Source organism: Chiloscyllium punctatum, chromosome 18 (assembly GCF_047496795.1).
Source record: "Chiloscyllium punctatum isolate Juve2018m chromosome 18, sChiPun1.3, whole genome shotgun sequence".
In the NCBI taxonomy this organism is placed as follows: Eukaryota; Metazoa; Chordata; class Chondrichthyes; order Orectolobiformes; family Hemiscylliidae; genus Chiloscyllium; species Chiloscyllium punctatum.
Genome location: NC_092756.1, coordinates 100,133,021 through 100,146,944, shown reverse-complemented (window position 1 = coordinate 100,146,944; position 13,924 = coordinate 100,133,021). Strand labels below are relative to the sequence as shown.

At 46.6% G+C, this 13,924-nt stretch overlaps 1 protein-coding gene and 3 non-coding genes across 4 annotated transcripts; 2 read left to right on the top strand and 2 right to left on the bottom strand.

Moving 5' to 3' along the window:
* Window positions 1-2,933: 2,933 nt before the first annotated feature.
* On the bottom strand, window positions 2,934-3,015 carry trnal-aag (transfer RNA leucine (anticodon AAG)). The gene has a single exon. It is a non-coding gene; the product is annotated as a tRNA-Leu (tRNA).
* A 172-nt stretch (window positions 3,016-3,187) lies between these two features.
* Window positions 3,188-3,269, bottom strand: trnal-uag (transfer RNA leucine (anticodon UAG)). Its single transcript has one exon. It is a non-coding gene; the product is annotated as a tRNA-Leu (tRNA).
* A 233-nt stretch (window positions 3,270-3,502) lies between these two features.
* Window positions 3,503-3,584, top strand: trnal-aag (transfer RNA leucine (anticodon AAG)). The gene has a single exon. It is a non-coding gene; the product is annotated as a tRNA-Leu (tRNA).
* An 804-nt stretch (window positions 3,585-4,388) lies between these two features.
* Window positions 4,389-13,358, top strand: LOC140489421 (heme-binding protein 1-like). The gene is made up of 4 exons (XM_072588961.1): window positions 4,389-4,594; window positions 5,708-5,846; window positions 8,382-8,562; window positions 13,038-13,358. Exons 1-4 carry the CDS (start codon window positions 4,517-4,519, stop codon window positions 13,213-13,215), a joined length of 576 nt encoding a protein of 191 aa, XP_072445062.1. The 5' UTR covers window positions 4,389-4,516; the 3' UTR covers window positions 13,216-13,358.
* Window positions 13,359-13,924: the final 566 nt, after the last annotated feature.

The window sequence follows — 13,924 nt, the reverse complement described above, 5'->3', positions numbered from 1 at the left end:
TAATCATCGAGCAAGCAACAATTTGATTTCAGATAGTCAACATGGTTTCGTCAAGGGCAGGTCATGTCTCACAAACTTCATTGAGTTTTTTGAGAAGGTGCCCAAGCATATAGATGAGGGTAGGGCAGTTGACGTGGTATACTTGGACTTCAGTAAAGCCTTTGATAAGGTTCCCCATGGTAAGCTGATGGAGAAAATTTATTCCTGATGAAGGGCTTTTGCCCAAAACGTCGATTTTACTGTTCCTCAGATGCTGCCTGAACTGCTGTGCTCTTCCAGCACCACTAATCCAGAATCTGGTTTCCAGGATCTGCAGTCATTGTCTTTACCCTGATGGAGAAAATGCAGAGGCATGGAATTGGGGGTGATTTAGCAGTTTGGATTAGAAACTGGCTTTCTGGAAGAAGGCAGTGAGTGGTGGTTGATGGAAAATATTCAGTCTGGAGTCCAGTTACTAGTGGTGTGCCACAAGGATCTGTTTTGGGACCACTGCTGTTTGTCATTTTTATAAATGACTTAGTCACCGGCTTAGGTGGATGGATTAGTAAATTTGTAGATGACACTAAAGTCAGTGGAGTAGTGGATAGTTTGGAAGAATGTTACAGGTTGCAGGGGGACTTGGATAAACTGCAGAATTGGGTTGAGAGGTGGCAAATGGAGTTCAATGCAGCTAAATGTGAGGTGATGCACTTTGGGAAGAATAACAGGAAGGCAGAGTACTGGGTCAATGGAAAGATTCTTGATAGTGTGGATGTGCAGAGGGATCTTGGAGTCCATGTACATAGATCCCTGAAAGTTGCCATCCAGGTGGATAGTGCTGTTAAGAAGGCATACAGTGTGTTAGATTTCATTGGTAGAGGGATTGAGTTCCGGAACCGCAATATCATGCAGCAACTATACAAAACGCTGTGCGGCCACACTTGGAATATTGTGTACAGTTCTGGTCCCCATATTTCGGGAAGGACATGGAAGCATTGGAAAAGGTGCAGAGGAGATTTACCAGGATGTTGCCTGGTCTGGAGGGAAGGTCTTATGAGGAAAGGCTGAGGGACTTGGGTCTGTTCTCATTGGAAAGAAGGCAGCTAAGGGGGGATTTGATAGAGACATACAAGATGACCAGAGGATTACTTAGGGTAGACAGACAAAGACTTTTTCCTAGGATGATGACGTCAGCTTGTACGAGGGGGCATAACTACAAATTGAGGGGTGATAGATTTAAGACAGATGTCAGAGACAAGTTCTTTACTCAGAGAGTGGTAAGGGTGTGGAATGCCATACCTGCTAAGGTAGTCAACTCAGCCACATTTGAGAGATTTAAACGATCCTTAGATAAGCACATAGATGATTTTGGGATAGTGTAGGGGGACGAGCAACATCAAGGGCCGAAGGGCCTGTTCTGTGCTGTATTGTTCTATGTTCTAAACCTGTGTGTCTGGCTGTGTGTGTGTGTGTGTCCCAACCTAAGCTATTAATCCCACTGCTAAAGGGAACTATCTATTTCTTTCTGTTATAATTTTGTACTCCTCAGTCAGGTCCCCCTGAGATTTCTCTGTTCCAAGGAAAACAACACCAACTTATCTCTCTTCATAGCTGAAACACTCCTGGTCCAGGCAATATCCTACTGAATCTCCTCTATACCCTCTCTCGTACAACATCCTTTCTATAGAGTGATGATTACGTCAGGCACCTACTTAATGACTTCAGTTCCAACACCATAATTCTAACCAAACTAAACTCCAAACTCTGAGACCTCGGTCTCTGTTCCACCCTCTACAACCCGATCCTCGACTTCCTGACCCATAGACCACAATCAATGAGAATAGGCAACACTTTTTCCACGGGAATTCTCTACACCAGTGCCCTGCAAAACTGTATATTCAACCCCGAACTATACAAACAATCTGACCTAGTCTACCCACATGGATGCTATGGTCAAGAAAACACAACACCTTCCTCAGGAGGTTACAGAAATTTGTCTTGTCTGTAAAGATTCTTTACCAAATGTTATTGAAAGCATTTTATCTCTATTCATAATGACTTGGTACGGCAACTGCTCTTCCCAGGATATAAGAAATTACAGCGAGTTGTGAGCACAGCCCATTCCATCTCACAAACCAACCTTCCATCCATTGACTCCATCTACAGTATACTTTTCGCTGCCTCAGGAAGACAGTCAACATGATCAAAGGCCTTGCCCAACCTGGTCATAACCTTCTATCAGGCAGATGATGCAAAAGCATAAACATACGTGCCAACAAATTCAGGAGCAGCTTCTTCCCCACTGTTATTAGACTTCTAAATGGATTGCTCAAATTTCAAATTTAATGTTGTTCTTGCTCTTTTTTGCACCTTCTCTGCAGCTGTCACATTTCCTTGCTCTGTTCTATTACTCTTGTATGGTATGATCTGCCTGTACTGGATGCAAAACCAAACTTCACTGTTCCTAGGTGCATGTGATAATAATAAAATCAAATGAATTCAAGAACTGCACACAGTGCTTCAGCTGTGGCCTAATTCAGCTCCATCATAACATACCTGCTCTTGTTGTTGTGGTTCTGTTCGCCAAGCTGGGATACCTGCTCTTGTGTTCAATGCTTCAACTATAAAAGGCTATATGCTTTCTCAAGTAATCTTGATCTGTCTTGTTGCCTTCAAGGATCTGTGAACATGTACATCAAAGTCCCTCTGATCCTCTTGTACTTCTGAGGGTCTTGCCATTCATTGATGACCTTGCACTTTTCAGGATTGAATTTCATTGACCATTTTTCTGCCTAGCTGAGTCATCCTGTATGTTCATATTCAGTTCCAAATCAGAATTTAAAATGAAGAAAAAGCGAATTTCTGCAGATTAGTTAAAATTGCAGCAACTGAAATGTCCAGTGGTGAGTCCTGACCTGATCAGGGAAGGGAAACAATTTACAAAAGTCTACATTTGGCAGCGGTGGGATTCGAACCCACGCCCCCGAAGAGACTGGAGCCTTAATCCAGCGCCTTAGACCGCTCGGCCACGCTACCTGCTGAAGTAGCCTGCTCACATAACTAACCTAAAACCTTTTAATATCCTCTGAGGTAAATCAGAATTAAATTTTGGAATCATGAAAGTTAAATTGCATTCTCTCCCAATAAATTGACAATTGAGGAGCCCGGAGGAAATAAAACATAAAATTGAATAAATAAAAGCTAGGGTTGGCAGCGGTGGGATTCGAACCCACGCCCCCGGAGGGACTGGAGCCTAAATCCAGCGCCTTAGACCGCTCGGCCACGCTACCGACACGGAGCCGCTCGCCTCCCGAGGCCCTGCTGCTTTCCGTGACGCCGCGGCAGCCGCTTCATCTCCAGGAGGCGGGTACCGCCCAGAGCCCGGGGCAGCTCCTCCACTCGGCCTGAGCTCTCTGTCGGCCTCGGGCTCCTGGTGAAACTGCCCCCCGCTCTCCCCCCGGGAATCTCGCCGCTTCCTCTTGCAGCTGCCTCTAGTGAGTGTTGGTGGCGCCATCGCTGACGCGGTAGCGTGGCCGAGCGGTCTAAGGCGCTGGATTAAGGCTCCAGTCTCTTCGGGGGCGTGGGTTCGAATCCCACCGCTGCCAGCCCCAAACTTTTCATCATTAACTGAATATTTTAATGTATTTATTGGCGCCCGTTACAATTAAGAGAGCACTTGTGTTGATATTAAATACTTCATACTCAATCAGCCTATTTTATTAAAACAGACAAGATTCAGAGGGATAAACGATGAAATGATTCCACTGGGGACATAATTAGGCCACAGATCATTGAGTGATGGAACAGGCTCAAGGGGATGAATGGCCTACTTCAGTTCCTATGCACTTCAATCACCAGAATAAATTGAAGAATGTAAACTTTCCTCTTTAAAGAAGAAATGGTTGACGAGAAGATTCAATAGAGATGTTCAAACTCATAATAGTTGGAGGGTGGATAAAATTCCAGGGTCAGGAAGGGGAGGACAGCCACATGAAAGGATTATAATGGAATCAGTGAGATTAGGAAATGCTTCTCTACTCAGGCAATGTTCAGAATTGGTGATGCTTCACCTGACATTGAGGTTGAAGTTGATGCAATTCCCTTGAAAATGGAAAGAGAGACATTTGTGCAGGACAGAAAAAGACAGGGGCAGATAGGTTCTTGATTAATAAGGAAATTAAGGCAGGAAAATGGAGTTGAGAAATGTACCAGACATGATTAAATGGTGGAGCAGATTCGATGGGCTGAATGATCTAATTCTGCTCCTAAATTTAATACTAATTTTGTAATTGTTAACCTGCTTCTCCCTTGCCCAGTACTCACTGGTTAGTGATGACGAAAGGGTCAATTCGCAGGCTCCTCCCAGTTAATGACAGTGCATTTTATTAAATTAATCTGATAACCGTCCCAAAGTACTGAACTTTGAATCATTTAACAACTTGGTAGTTCATTCCTGAGTGAAAACTTCACTGAAGGTCGCTTTTGAGAGCACTTCGGATTTCATAACATATTGACTCAAATTTCAATAAGAGCGACCATGTTTGGGATGATAACAAACTCACTGTTCAGTCAAACTGAGAACCGACCCTGTCAGACCCTCAACTCAGAAACCAAGGTAAGATCTTCAGCAAATATTCAACGTCTGATTGAGTCCCTGGGGCAGTAACCGAGGGGGAACACAGACCTCTGGGGTATTGACCCCATTAATCTCCAGTTCTTGGCTACAATGAGACCTATACCTAACTTTATTAAGTAGCCACTCTCCCTGTCTCTGAGGAGTGCGGGGTGTTGTCTGTCTCTGACCAGGAGCAGTTAGAGTGGAACTCTGTACCCTGGTAAAAGTTGCAGTCATTTGGCCTCAGCACCGATAAGGAGGAAAAATAGGCTAGAAATAGAAAGTGAGTGTATGTGCATGTTTCTGAGCGTGTCTGTATCTGGATATGTGACTGTATATGTGTGTAGTTCGGAGTTCAACCCGGCCCGATCAATCCCAAAACTCGGAAAAGTGTGCAACTTTCCAACTGATTAAAATTGGTTTAAATACTGGGGAGGTTAAAGATTTGACGAACCAGAACGGAGTGAATGTGCGATTTATAAATTCTTCGTGTTGCATGGCAGATGTGAATGTGCCTGACAACTTGTCGCCTTGAATTTTAACGATTTATTTTGAAGGATTCATCAGGGCAAAGTTTGTAGGGTCTGTTAAAGATTATTTATTTACACTCGAAGCTGTTATTATTAAGCAGTGCCCCCAGAGGGCAGCAGAGTCCCACAGAATATTCCCATGTCAGCCAAGGACTGTCCAATAATATTAGATAATATACTAGAATACAGCACTGGCATTCCTCACTGCGGCTTGCACTGGTTGGGGGGGGGATGGGGGTGTTTAGGACTGGCATTCCCCACTGGGAGATAAAGCACTGGGATTCTGCATTGTGGCATGCACTAGGATGAAGGGCTCTTGCCCGAAACGTCGATTTCGCTGGTCCTTGGATGCTGCCTGAACTGCTGTGCTCTTCCAGCACCACTAATCCAGAATCTGGGAAATATAGCACTGGCATTCCCCACTGTGCCATGCATTGGGAGGTATAGCACTGGCATTTCCCACTTTATGAAACATTGGAATTTCCTGCTGTACATTAACATTTAACAGTGAAATTTACATACAAATTGTATATTCTACTTCTAAGGGAGTTTTGTGAATGACAGATTTGGATTTTTTTTGCAGGGAGACCTGACCTATGAGGAGCGCAGGTATGAGGGTGGTAATTATGCCAGTGTCACCATAAGTGGGAAACCATTTGATGAGGGGTCAGGAGAAGGGGCACTGAAACTGCTCAAATATGTCGGAGGATCCAATGAGCAAGGTATTGGCATTTTGTGAGAGTCTGATGTATAACATTTAGGAAAGGACAGGGCTTGGGTTTCATGCTTTCCAGACTGCTACCAACCAAGGATCAGCTAACTCACCGCAGTCAGTAACCAAATCCATTAATCCTCACAACACAATAACTAGCACTTACATACCACCTATAATGCATTGAAGCAGTCAAACCTGCTTCTTGAGTGATTACAAAACAAATTGTGAGACTGAGAACTGGTTAAAGAGGTCAATTTTAAGGAACATCATAAAGAACAAAGTAAAGTATAAATACCACCCCTCCAAGCTACTCACCATCCTGACTAAGAAATATATCACCGTTCTTTCACTGTTGCTGGGTCAAAATCCTGGAATTCCCTCCCTAAGGGCACTTTGGGCCAACCCACTGCAGTGGTTCAAGAAGGCAGGTTCACCCCCACCTTCTCAAAGGTCAACCAGGGACCGGCAATAAAAGCTGGCCCCAGAAAGAGACCCCCACACCCTAAGAACAATCTTAAAGTTATAGAGTCATACAGCATGGAAACAGACCCTTTGGCCCAACATGTCCATGCCAATCACTTTTCCCAAAATGAATTAGTCCCGTTTGCCTGCATTTGGTCCATATCCCTCTCAACCCTTCTAATTTATGTATCTCCTCAAATTTTTTTAAATGTTGATGTGTTTAAGGATGTGTTTTAGAGTTAGAGAGGAGCAATGCCATGGAGGGATTTCGAAATGAGGACTAATGTTTAAAATTTAAAAGTGAGGTCATAGAGTCATAGAGATGTACATCATGGAAACAGACCCTTCAGTCCAACCCGTCCATGCCGACCAGATATCCCAACCCAATCTAGTCCCACCTGCCAGCACCTGGCCCATATCCCTTCAAACTCTTCCTATTCATATACCCATCCAAATGCCTTTTAAATGTCACAATTGTACCAGCCTCCACCACTTCCTCTGGCAGCTCATTCCATACACATACCACCCTCTGTGTGAAAAAGTTGCCCCTTAGGTCTCTTTTATATTTTTCCCCTCTCACCCTAAACCTAGTTCTGGATTTCCCCCACCCCAGGGAAAAGATTTTGTCTATTTATCCTATCCATGACCCTCATAATTTTGTAAACCTCTCTAAGGTCACCCCTCAGCCTCCGACACTCCAGGGAAAACAGCCCCAACCTGTTCAGCCTCTCCCTATAGCTCAAATTCTCCAGCCCTGGCAACATCCTTGTAAATCTTTTTTGAATCCTTTCAAGTTTCCGATAGGAAGGAGACCAGAATTGCACTCAATATTCCAACAGTGGTCTAACTAATGTCCTGGAGAGCCGCAACATGACCTCCCAACTCCTGTACTCAATACTCTGAACAATAAAGGAAAGCATACCAAATGCCACCTTCACTATCCTATCTACCTGCAACTCCACTTTCAAGGAGCTATGAACCTGCACTCCAAGGTCTCTTTTTTTTAGCAACACTCCCTAGGACCTTACCATGAAGTGTATAAGTCCTACTAAGATTTGCTTTCCCAAAATGCAGCACCTCGCATTTATCTGAATTAAACTCCATCTGCCACTTCTCAGCCCATTGGCACATCTGGTCCAGATCCTGTTGTAATCTGAGGTAACGTTCTTTGCTGTTCACTACACCTCCAATTTTGATATCATCTGCAAACTTACTAACTGTGCCTCTTATGCTCACATCCAAATCATTTATGTAAATGACAAAAAGTAGAGGACCCAGCACCGATCCTTGTGGCACTCCACTGGTCACAGGCCTCCAGTCTGAAAAACAACCCTCCACCACCACCCTCTGTCTTCTACCTTTGAGCCAGTTCTGTTTCCAAATTGCTAGTTCTTCCTTTATTCCATGAGATCTAACCTTGCTAACCAGTCTCCCATGGCGAACCTTGTCAAATGCCTTACTGAAGTCCATATAGATCACATCTACCGCTCTGCCCCCATCAATCCTCTTTGTTTCTTATTAAAAAATCTTAATCAAGTTTGTGAGACATGATTTCCTATGCACAAAGCCATGTTGACTATCCCAAATCCGTCCTCTCCTTTCCAAATACATGTACATCCTGTACCTCAGGATTCCCTCCAACAACTTGCCCACCACCGAGGTCAGGCTCACTGGTCTATATTTCCCTGGCTTGTCCTTACCACCCTTCTTAAACAGTGGCACCATGTTTGCCAACCTCCAGTCTTCTGGCACCTCACCTGTGACTATCGATGATACAAATGTCTCAGCAAGGGGCCCAGCAATCACTTCTCTAACTTCCCACAGAGTTCTAGGGTACACCTGATCAGGTCCTGGGGATTTATCCCCCTTTATGCGTTTCAAGGTGTTTCCAGATAGGGAGCAAACCTCGGTCAGTCAGCATGAGATTGATGGGCGAATGTAGACTGGTGTGAGTTTAGATCTATGCAGCATTGAGACCCTGTCCAGAATGTTGTCTGGGACGCGGCTGGAGGGAAGGATGGACAGTATCTGTTTCTGAGTAGAGGTGACCCTCGCTGAGTGTGAGGGGTGTTTTTTGCAGGTGTCCAGATGGGGATGACTGCCCCGGTCAGTATGACTGTACAGCCAGGTGAAGGTAACAGCTTGCAACCCAAGGTCGAAGTTCAAATCCGTATCCCCAGCAAATTCCAGGATAACATTCCCAAACCAACAGACGAGAGTATCACAATCAAACATCAGGATGATTTCACCGTCTATTCCACGTAAGTGTTAATGAATCCAGGAAAGGGTTAAACCCAGCGTTGTGGCCATAGCTCAGGCTAAGTCCCATCAGTGAGGAAATTAAACATGGGCTAGCCTGCTATATTCTGTCACCTTGACCCAGCTGCACTGTCAGACTGGGCTCTGATCTCCAGAAAAATTCTCTGTCACTAAGGGGAGGCAATGGCTCCATGGTATTACCACTTGACTATTAATCCATCAACTCGGCTAATGTTCTGGAGACTGTTTGAATCCAATAGATTTAAGAATCTACTGATGACCATTAATCCATTTCTGATTCAGTAAAATCCCATCTGGTTCACTAATGTCTTTCAGGGAAAGAAATCTGCCATCCTCACCTGGTCTGGCCTACATGTGACTCCAGACCCACAGTGATGTGGGTGATTCTGACGACCCTTTGAATGGCCTAACAAACCACTCAGTTGTACCAATCACTACAAAGTCTCAAAGAGATGAAACCAGATGGATCATCTGGCATCAATCTAGGCATCAGAAAAGACAGTGGCAAAAAATGCCTGACGTTGTCATACTCTCAGAATCATAGCTTACAGACAATGTCCCAGACACCACCATCACTGTTCCTGGATATGTTCTGTCCACTGGTAGGACAGACCTGGCAGAGATGGCATCACAGTGGGATATAGTCCGGGTGTTAGCCTGTGGAAATTTGCAGCATTGACTCCAGACCCCATGAAGTCTCATGGCTTCAGGTTAAACATGGGCAAGGAAACCTGCTGCTGATTACCACCTAATGTCCTCCCTCAGCTGGTGAATCCTCCTCCCATGGAAGTACTGAGGGTGACAAGGGCACAAAGTGTATTCTGAGAGAGGGATTTTAATGTCACCACCAAAACTGGATCTGCAGCAGGTGATGAGGAAACCACTGAGCGAAAAGCCTACCTGATCTCATCCTTACCAATCTGCTGGTTGCAGATGCATCTGACCATGACACTATCATTAAGAGTGATCCCCGCACAGTCCTTGTGGAGATGAAGTCCCACCTTCACTGTGAGATTACCTTGCATTGTGTTGCGTGGCATGATCATCATGCTAAATGGGACAGACATCAAACAGATCTCGCAGCTCAAGGCTGGGCATCCATGAGATGGTGTGGGCCATCAACAGCAGCAGAATTATCTTCTAACTCGATCTGTAACTCAGGAAGCCCAGCAAAGCTGGAATCAACGGGTATCAGGGCATACTCTCCAGTTGGAATCAAATCTGGCACATAGAAAGATAGTTGTGGTTGTGGAGGTCAGTCATCTCAGCTCCAGGACATCTCTGCAGGAGTCCCTCTGGGTGGTGTCCGAGGTCCAATCATCTTCAGCTGCTTCATCAATGACCTTCCCTCCATCATAAGGTCAGACAGGGGGATGTCTGCCGATGATTGCACAATGGTCAGGACCACTCGTGACTCCTCAGATACCGAAGCAGTCCATGTTCAAATGAAACAAGATCTGGGCAATGTCCAGGCTTGGGCTGACAAATGGCAAGTAACATTCATGCTACATAAATACCAGGCTATAGTCATCGCCACTAAGAGACAATCTAACCACCGCCCCTTGAAATTCAATGGTATTAATATCACTGAATCCTCCACTAGCAACATCCTGGGAGTTATCAGAAACTCAGCTGGACTCTCCTATTATAAACACAGTGACCACAAGAGCAGATCTGAGACTAGGAATACTGTGGTGAGTAACTCACCTCATGACCCCCCAAAGCCTGTCCACCATCTACAAGGCACAAGTCAGGAGTGTGAGGGAATACTCCCCACTTGCCTGGATGGGGGCAGCTCCAACAGCACTCAAGAATCTTGACACCATTCAGGACAAAGCAGCTCCCCCCACACTCCACCCTTGATTGGCACCATATCCACACATATCCCCTTCCTCCACCACTGATACTCAGTAGCAGCAGTGTATACCATCTACAAGATGACTACAGAAATTCACCAAAGATCCTCAGACAGCACCTTCCAAACCCAGGATCATATTCATCTAGAAGGACAAGGGCAGCAGATACATGGGAACACCACCCCTTGCAAGTTCCCTTCCAAACCACTACCATCCTGACTTGGAAATATTTTGCTGTTCTTTCAGTGTCTCTGGGTCAAAATCTGGGAATTTCTTCCCTGAGGGGATTGTGGGTCTACCTACAGCACATGGACTGCAGCGGTTCAAGAAGGCAGCTCACTCCACCTTCTCAAGGGGCAACTAGGGACAGACAATAAATACTGGCCCAGCCTGTGATGATAACATCTCACACATGAATTTTTTTAAACAAGTCTCCTGGCTGATCCAGTCAGCTTCCCTTATTTTGTGTTGGGATGATACAAACACACATTCAGATCAAGAACACATTGAGGCCACTCAACCCCTTCAGCCTGTTCAGTGAGGTGATGGCTGATCTGACTACTCCATATTCCCACCTAACCCCTGCTCCAAGAACCTTTTACATCTTTTCCACTCCCCCCCCCCCCCCCCCTCCCCCTCCAATTCTGCTACTCCCAGGACAAGTCTGCTGAACTGTCTCCAACACACTGATATTCTTCCTTCGATAAGGAGACCAGTCCTGTACACAGTATTCCAGATGGTGGTCTCTCCAATGTAACCAAAGCATTAGTCCTTTACCGTTTGTTCAATTGATAAATAACAACATTCCATTTGCTTTGTTAATTACTTGCTGCACCTGCACACCAGCAGTGCAACCGTACCCTCAACACTGACCCTCCGACAGTGCAACCGTACCCTCAGGACTGACCCTCCGACAGTGCAACATACCCTCAGGACTGACCCTCCGACAGTGCAGCGCTCCCTCAGGACTGACCCCCCGACAGTGCAACCGTACCCTCAGCACTGACCCTCCGACAGTGCAACCGTACCCTCAGCACTGACCCTCCGACAGTGCAACCGTACCCTCAGCACTGACCCTCCGACAGTGCAACCGTACCCTCAACACTGTCCCTCCAACAGTGCAACGTACCCTCAACACTGACCCTCCAACAGTGCAACCGTACCCTCAGCACTGACCCTCTGACAGTGCGGCACTCTCTCAACACTGTCCCTCCGACAGTGCAACGTACCCTCAGGACTGACCCTCCGACAGTGCAACCGTACACTCAGCACTGACCCTCCGACAGTGCCACCGTACCCTCAGGACTGACCCTCCGACAGTGCAACCGTACCCTCAGGACTGACCCTCCGACAGTGCGGCACTCCCTCAGGACTGACCCTCCAACAGTGCGGCACTCTCTCAACACTGTCCCTCCAACAGTGCAGCGCTCCCTCAGCACTGACCCTCCGACAGTGCAGCGCTCCCTCAGCACTGACCCTCCGACAGTGCGGCACTCCCTCAGGAATGACCCTCCGACAGTGCAGCACTCCCTCAGGAATGACCCTCCGACAGTGCAGCGCTCCCTCAGCACTGACCCTCCGACAGTGCAGCGCTCCCTCAGCACTGACCCTCCGACAGTGCGGCGCTCCCTCAGCACTGACCCTCCGACAGTGCGGCGCTCCCTCAGCACTGACCCTCCGACAGTGCAGCACTCCCTCAGGAATGACCCTCCGACAGTGCAGCGCTCCCTCAGCACTGACCCTCCGACAGTGCGGCGCTCCCTCAGCACTGACCCTCCGACAGTGCGGCGCTCCCTCAGCACTGACCCTCCGACAGTGCGGCGCTCCCTCAGCACTGACCCTCCGACAGTGCGGCGCTCCCTCAGCACTGACCCTCCGACAGTGCAGCGCTCCCTCAGCACTGACCCTCCGACAGTGCGGCGCTCCCTCAGCACTGACCCTCCGACAGTGCGGCGCTCCCTCAGCACTGACCCTCTGACAGTGCGGCACTCCCTCAGCACTGACCCTCTGACAGTGCGGCGCTCCCTCTATATTGAGAATCTATGTTAAGTTTCTGGAATGGAACTTCAGCTGATCAAAGCCAGCTGAGTGAATGAGCTATCCTGAACTGGGGCTGGACAATGAGAGCCTTCTCCAGTGTCTTACACCTGAGCTAGGAATTGGTTATTACGTAAATCTATCGCCCCAATCAAAAAAACAATTGAAGTGTTTTCATGAATCAACTTGTGAATGTTAATGTAACATTTAGTTCCCAAAATTCGAGCTCCATTAACCAGGCTACAAATGACATCAACATTTCAACAGAAGTTGTTGAAGGAGAAACTAGGGTCATTGGGAGTAAATTGGCCATGTCTCAGTGACTGGGTTGTAGTTGTTTTGGCTCAGTTCCCCACTCTCAGCTGGCCACTCTCCTCTTGTAGACAATAAGAATGTGCTGTGCATTGCTCCTGGGACTAGTTATCCAGCCTTCCCCTTGACCATTTTTTCCAATGCTGCCTCTGTGGGTGGGAAATGGGCTGGTGTATGTGATGAAGGGCCAGTAAGATTGGGGCAGCCTTTCAGCTCCATCTCAGTCCTAGTAACATGTTTCCTTCTTGCAGTCAATTTGGAGGCTACGCCAAGGAGGTTAATTGGGTTGAACATGCAGGCAAGTTGCAAGGAGCACTGGGAGAGGCTGTGTCCTATCACCAAGATTTTTACATCTGTGCTGGGTATGATCCACCCATGAAACCTATTGGCCGAAAGAACGAGGTGTGGTTTCTGAAGAAGGAGGAATGAGGGAGCGTCGTGGACCATTCCATTTGCACTATGGACACTGAGACAGAGAGAGAGAGAGAAAGGAAACCTCCATGAAAGCTTCTTGAGTACTTCCTAACAAGAAACCCCTCTCAAATCTGTCATTAAATATTCAATAATTACAACAGCCTCGTCTCATTGTCTGAACAGATGCAGGACAAACCTCTCGCTGTGTTAGCCTGAACCTTCAATCTCAATATTTCTCTCTCTCTCTCTCTCTCTCATATATGAATGTTCCTCTCTTCCCCTGTTTCACAACCTGGCACACACTCCACTGTCATCACACTCTTTCCTCTTGGGAGGAGGAGCTCCCCTAGTGAACTCGTCTCCTCTCTGGTGGCTGGGTTGTTATCGCTGTAAATTCTTTAACCTGTGATTTAACATCTCATAGACTGATTGATGCTAAAAGCCTGTTACACTTCAATTTTAATCTTTAAATTGGTGGAAACAGATCTTCCATCTTTCTCAAAATAATCAGGGTTTGGAAGTGATAAGCCAGGTGTCACCATGCTAAAGTAACACAGGACTCAGTGAATATTTAACCTCTCTTATTGTCAGAATCATCGCACCCAACACATTCATTTGACCAAGTCTGAGGGGTGACGTTATAGAGGTTTATAAAGTCATGAGGGGCATGAATAGGGTAAATAGACAATATATTTTCCTGAGGGTGGGGGGTGGAGTATAAAAC

Excerpts from the sequence above, each read along its gene's own strand:
- LOC140489421 (XM_072588961.1), top strand. The coding sequence starts at position 4,517 with ATGTTTGGGATGATAACAAACTCACTGTTCAGTCAAACTGAGAACCGA. Across the intron at positions 5,847-8,381 it reads CGGAGGATCCAATGAGCAAG|GTGTCCAGATGGGGATGACT; the intron begins GTATTGGCATTT and ends TGTTTTTTGCAG. Across the intron at positions 8,563-13,037 it reads GATTTCACCGTCTATTCCAC|TCAATTTGGAGGCTACGCCA; the intron begins GTAAGTGTTAAT and ends TCCTTCTTGCAG.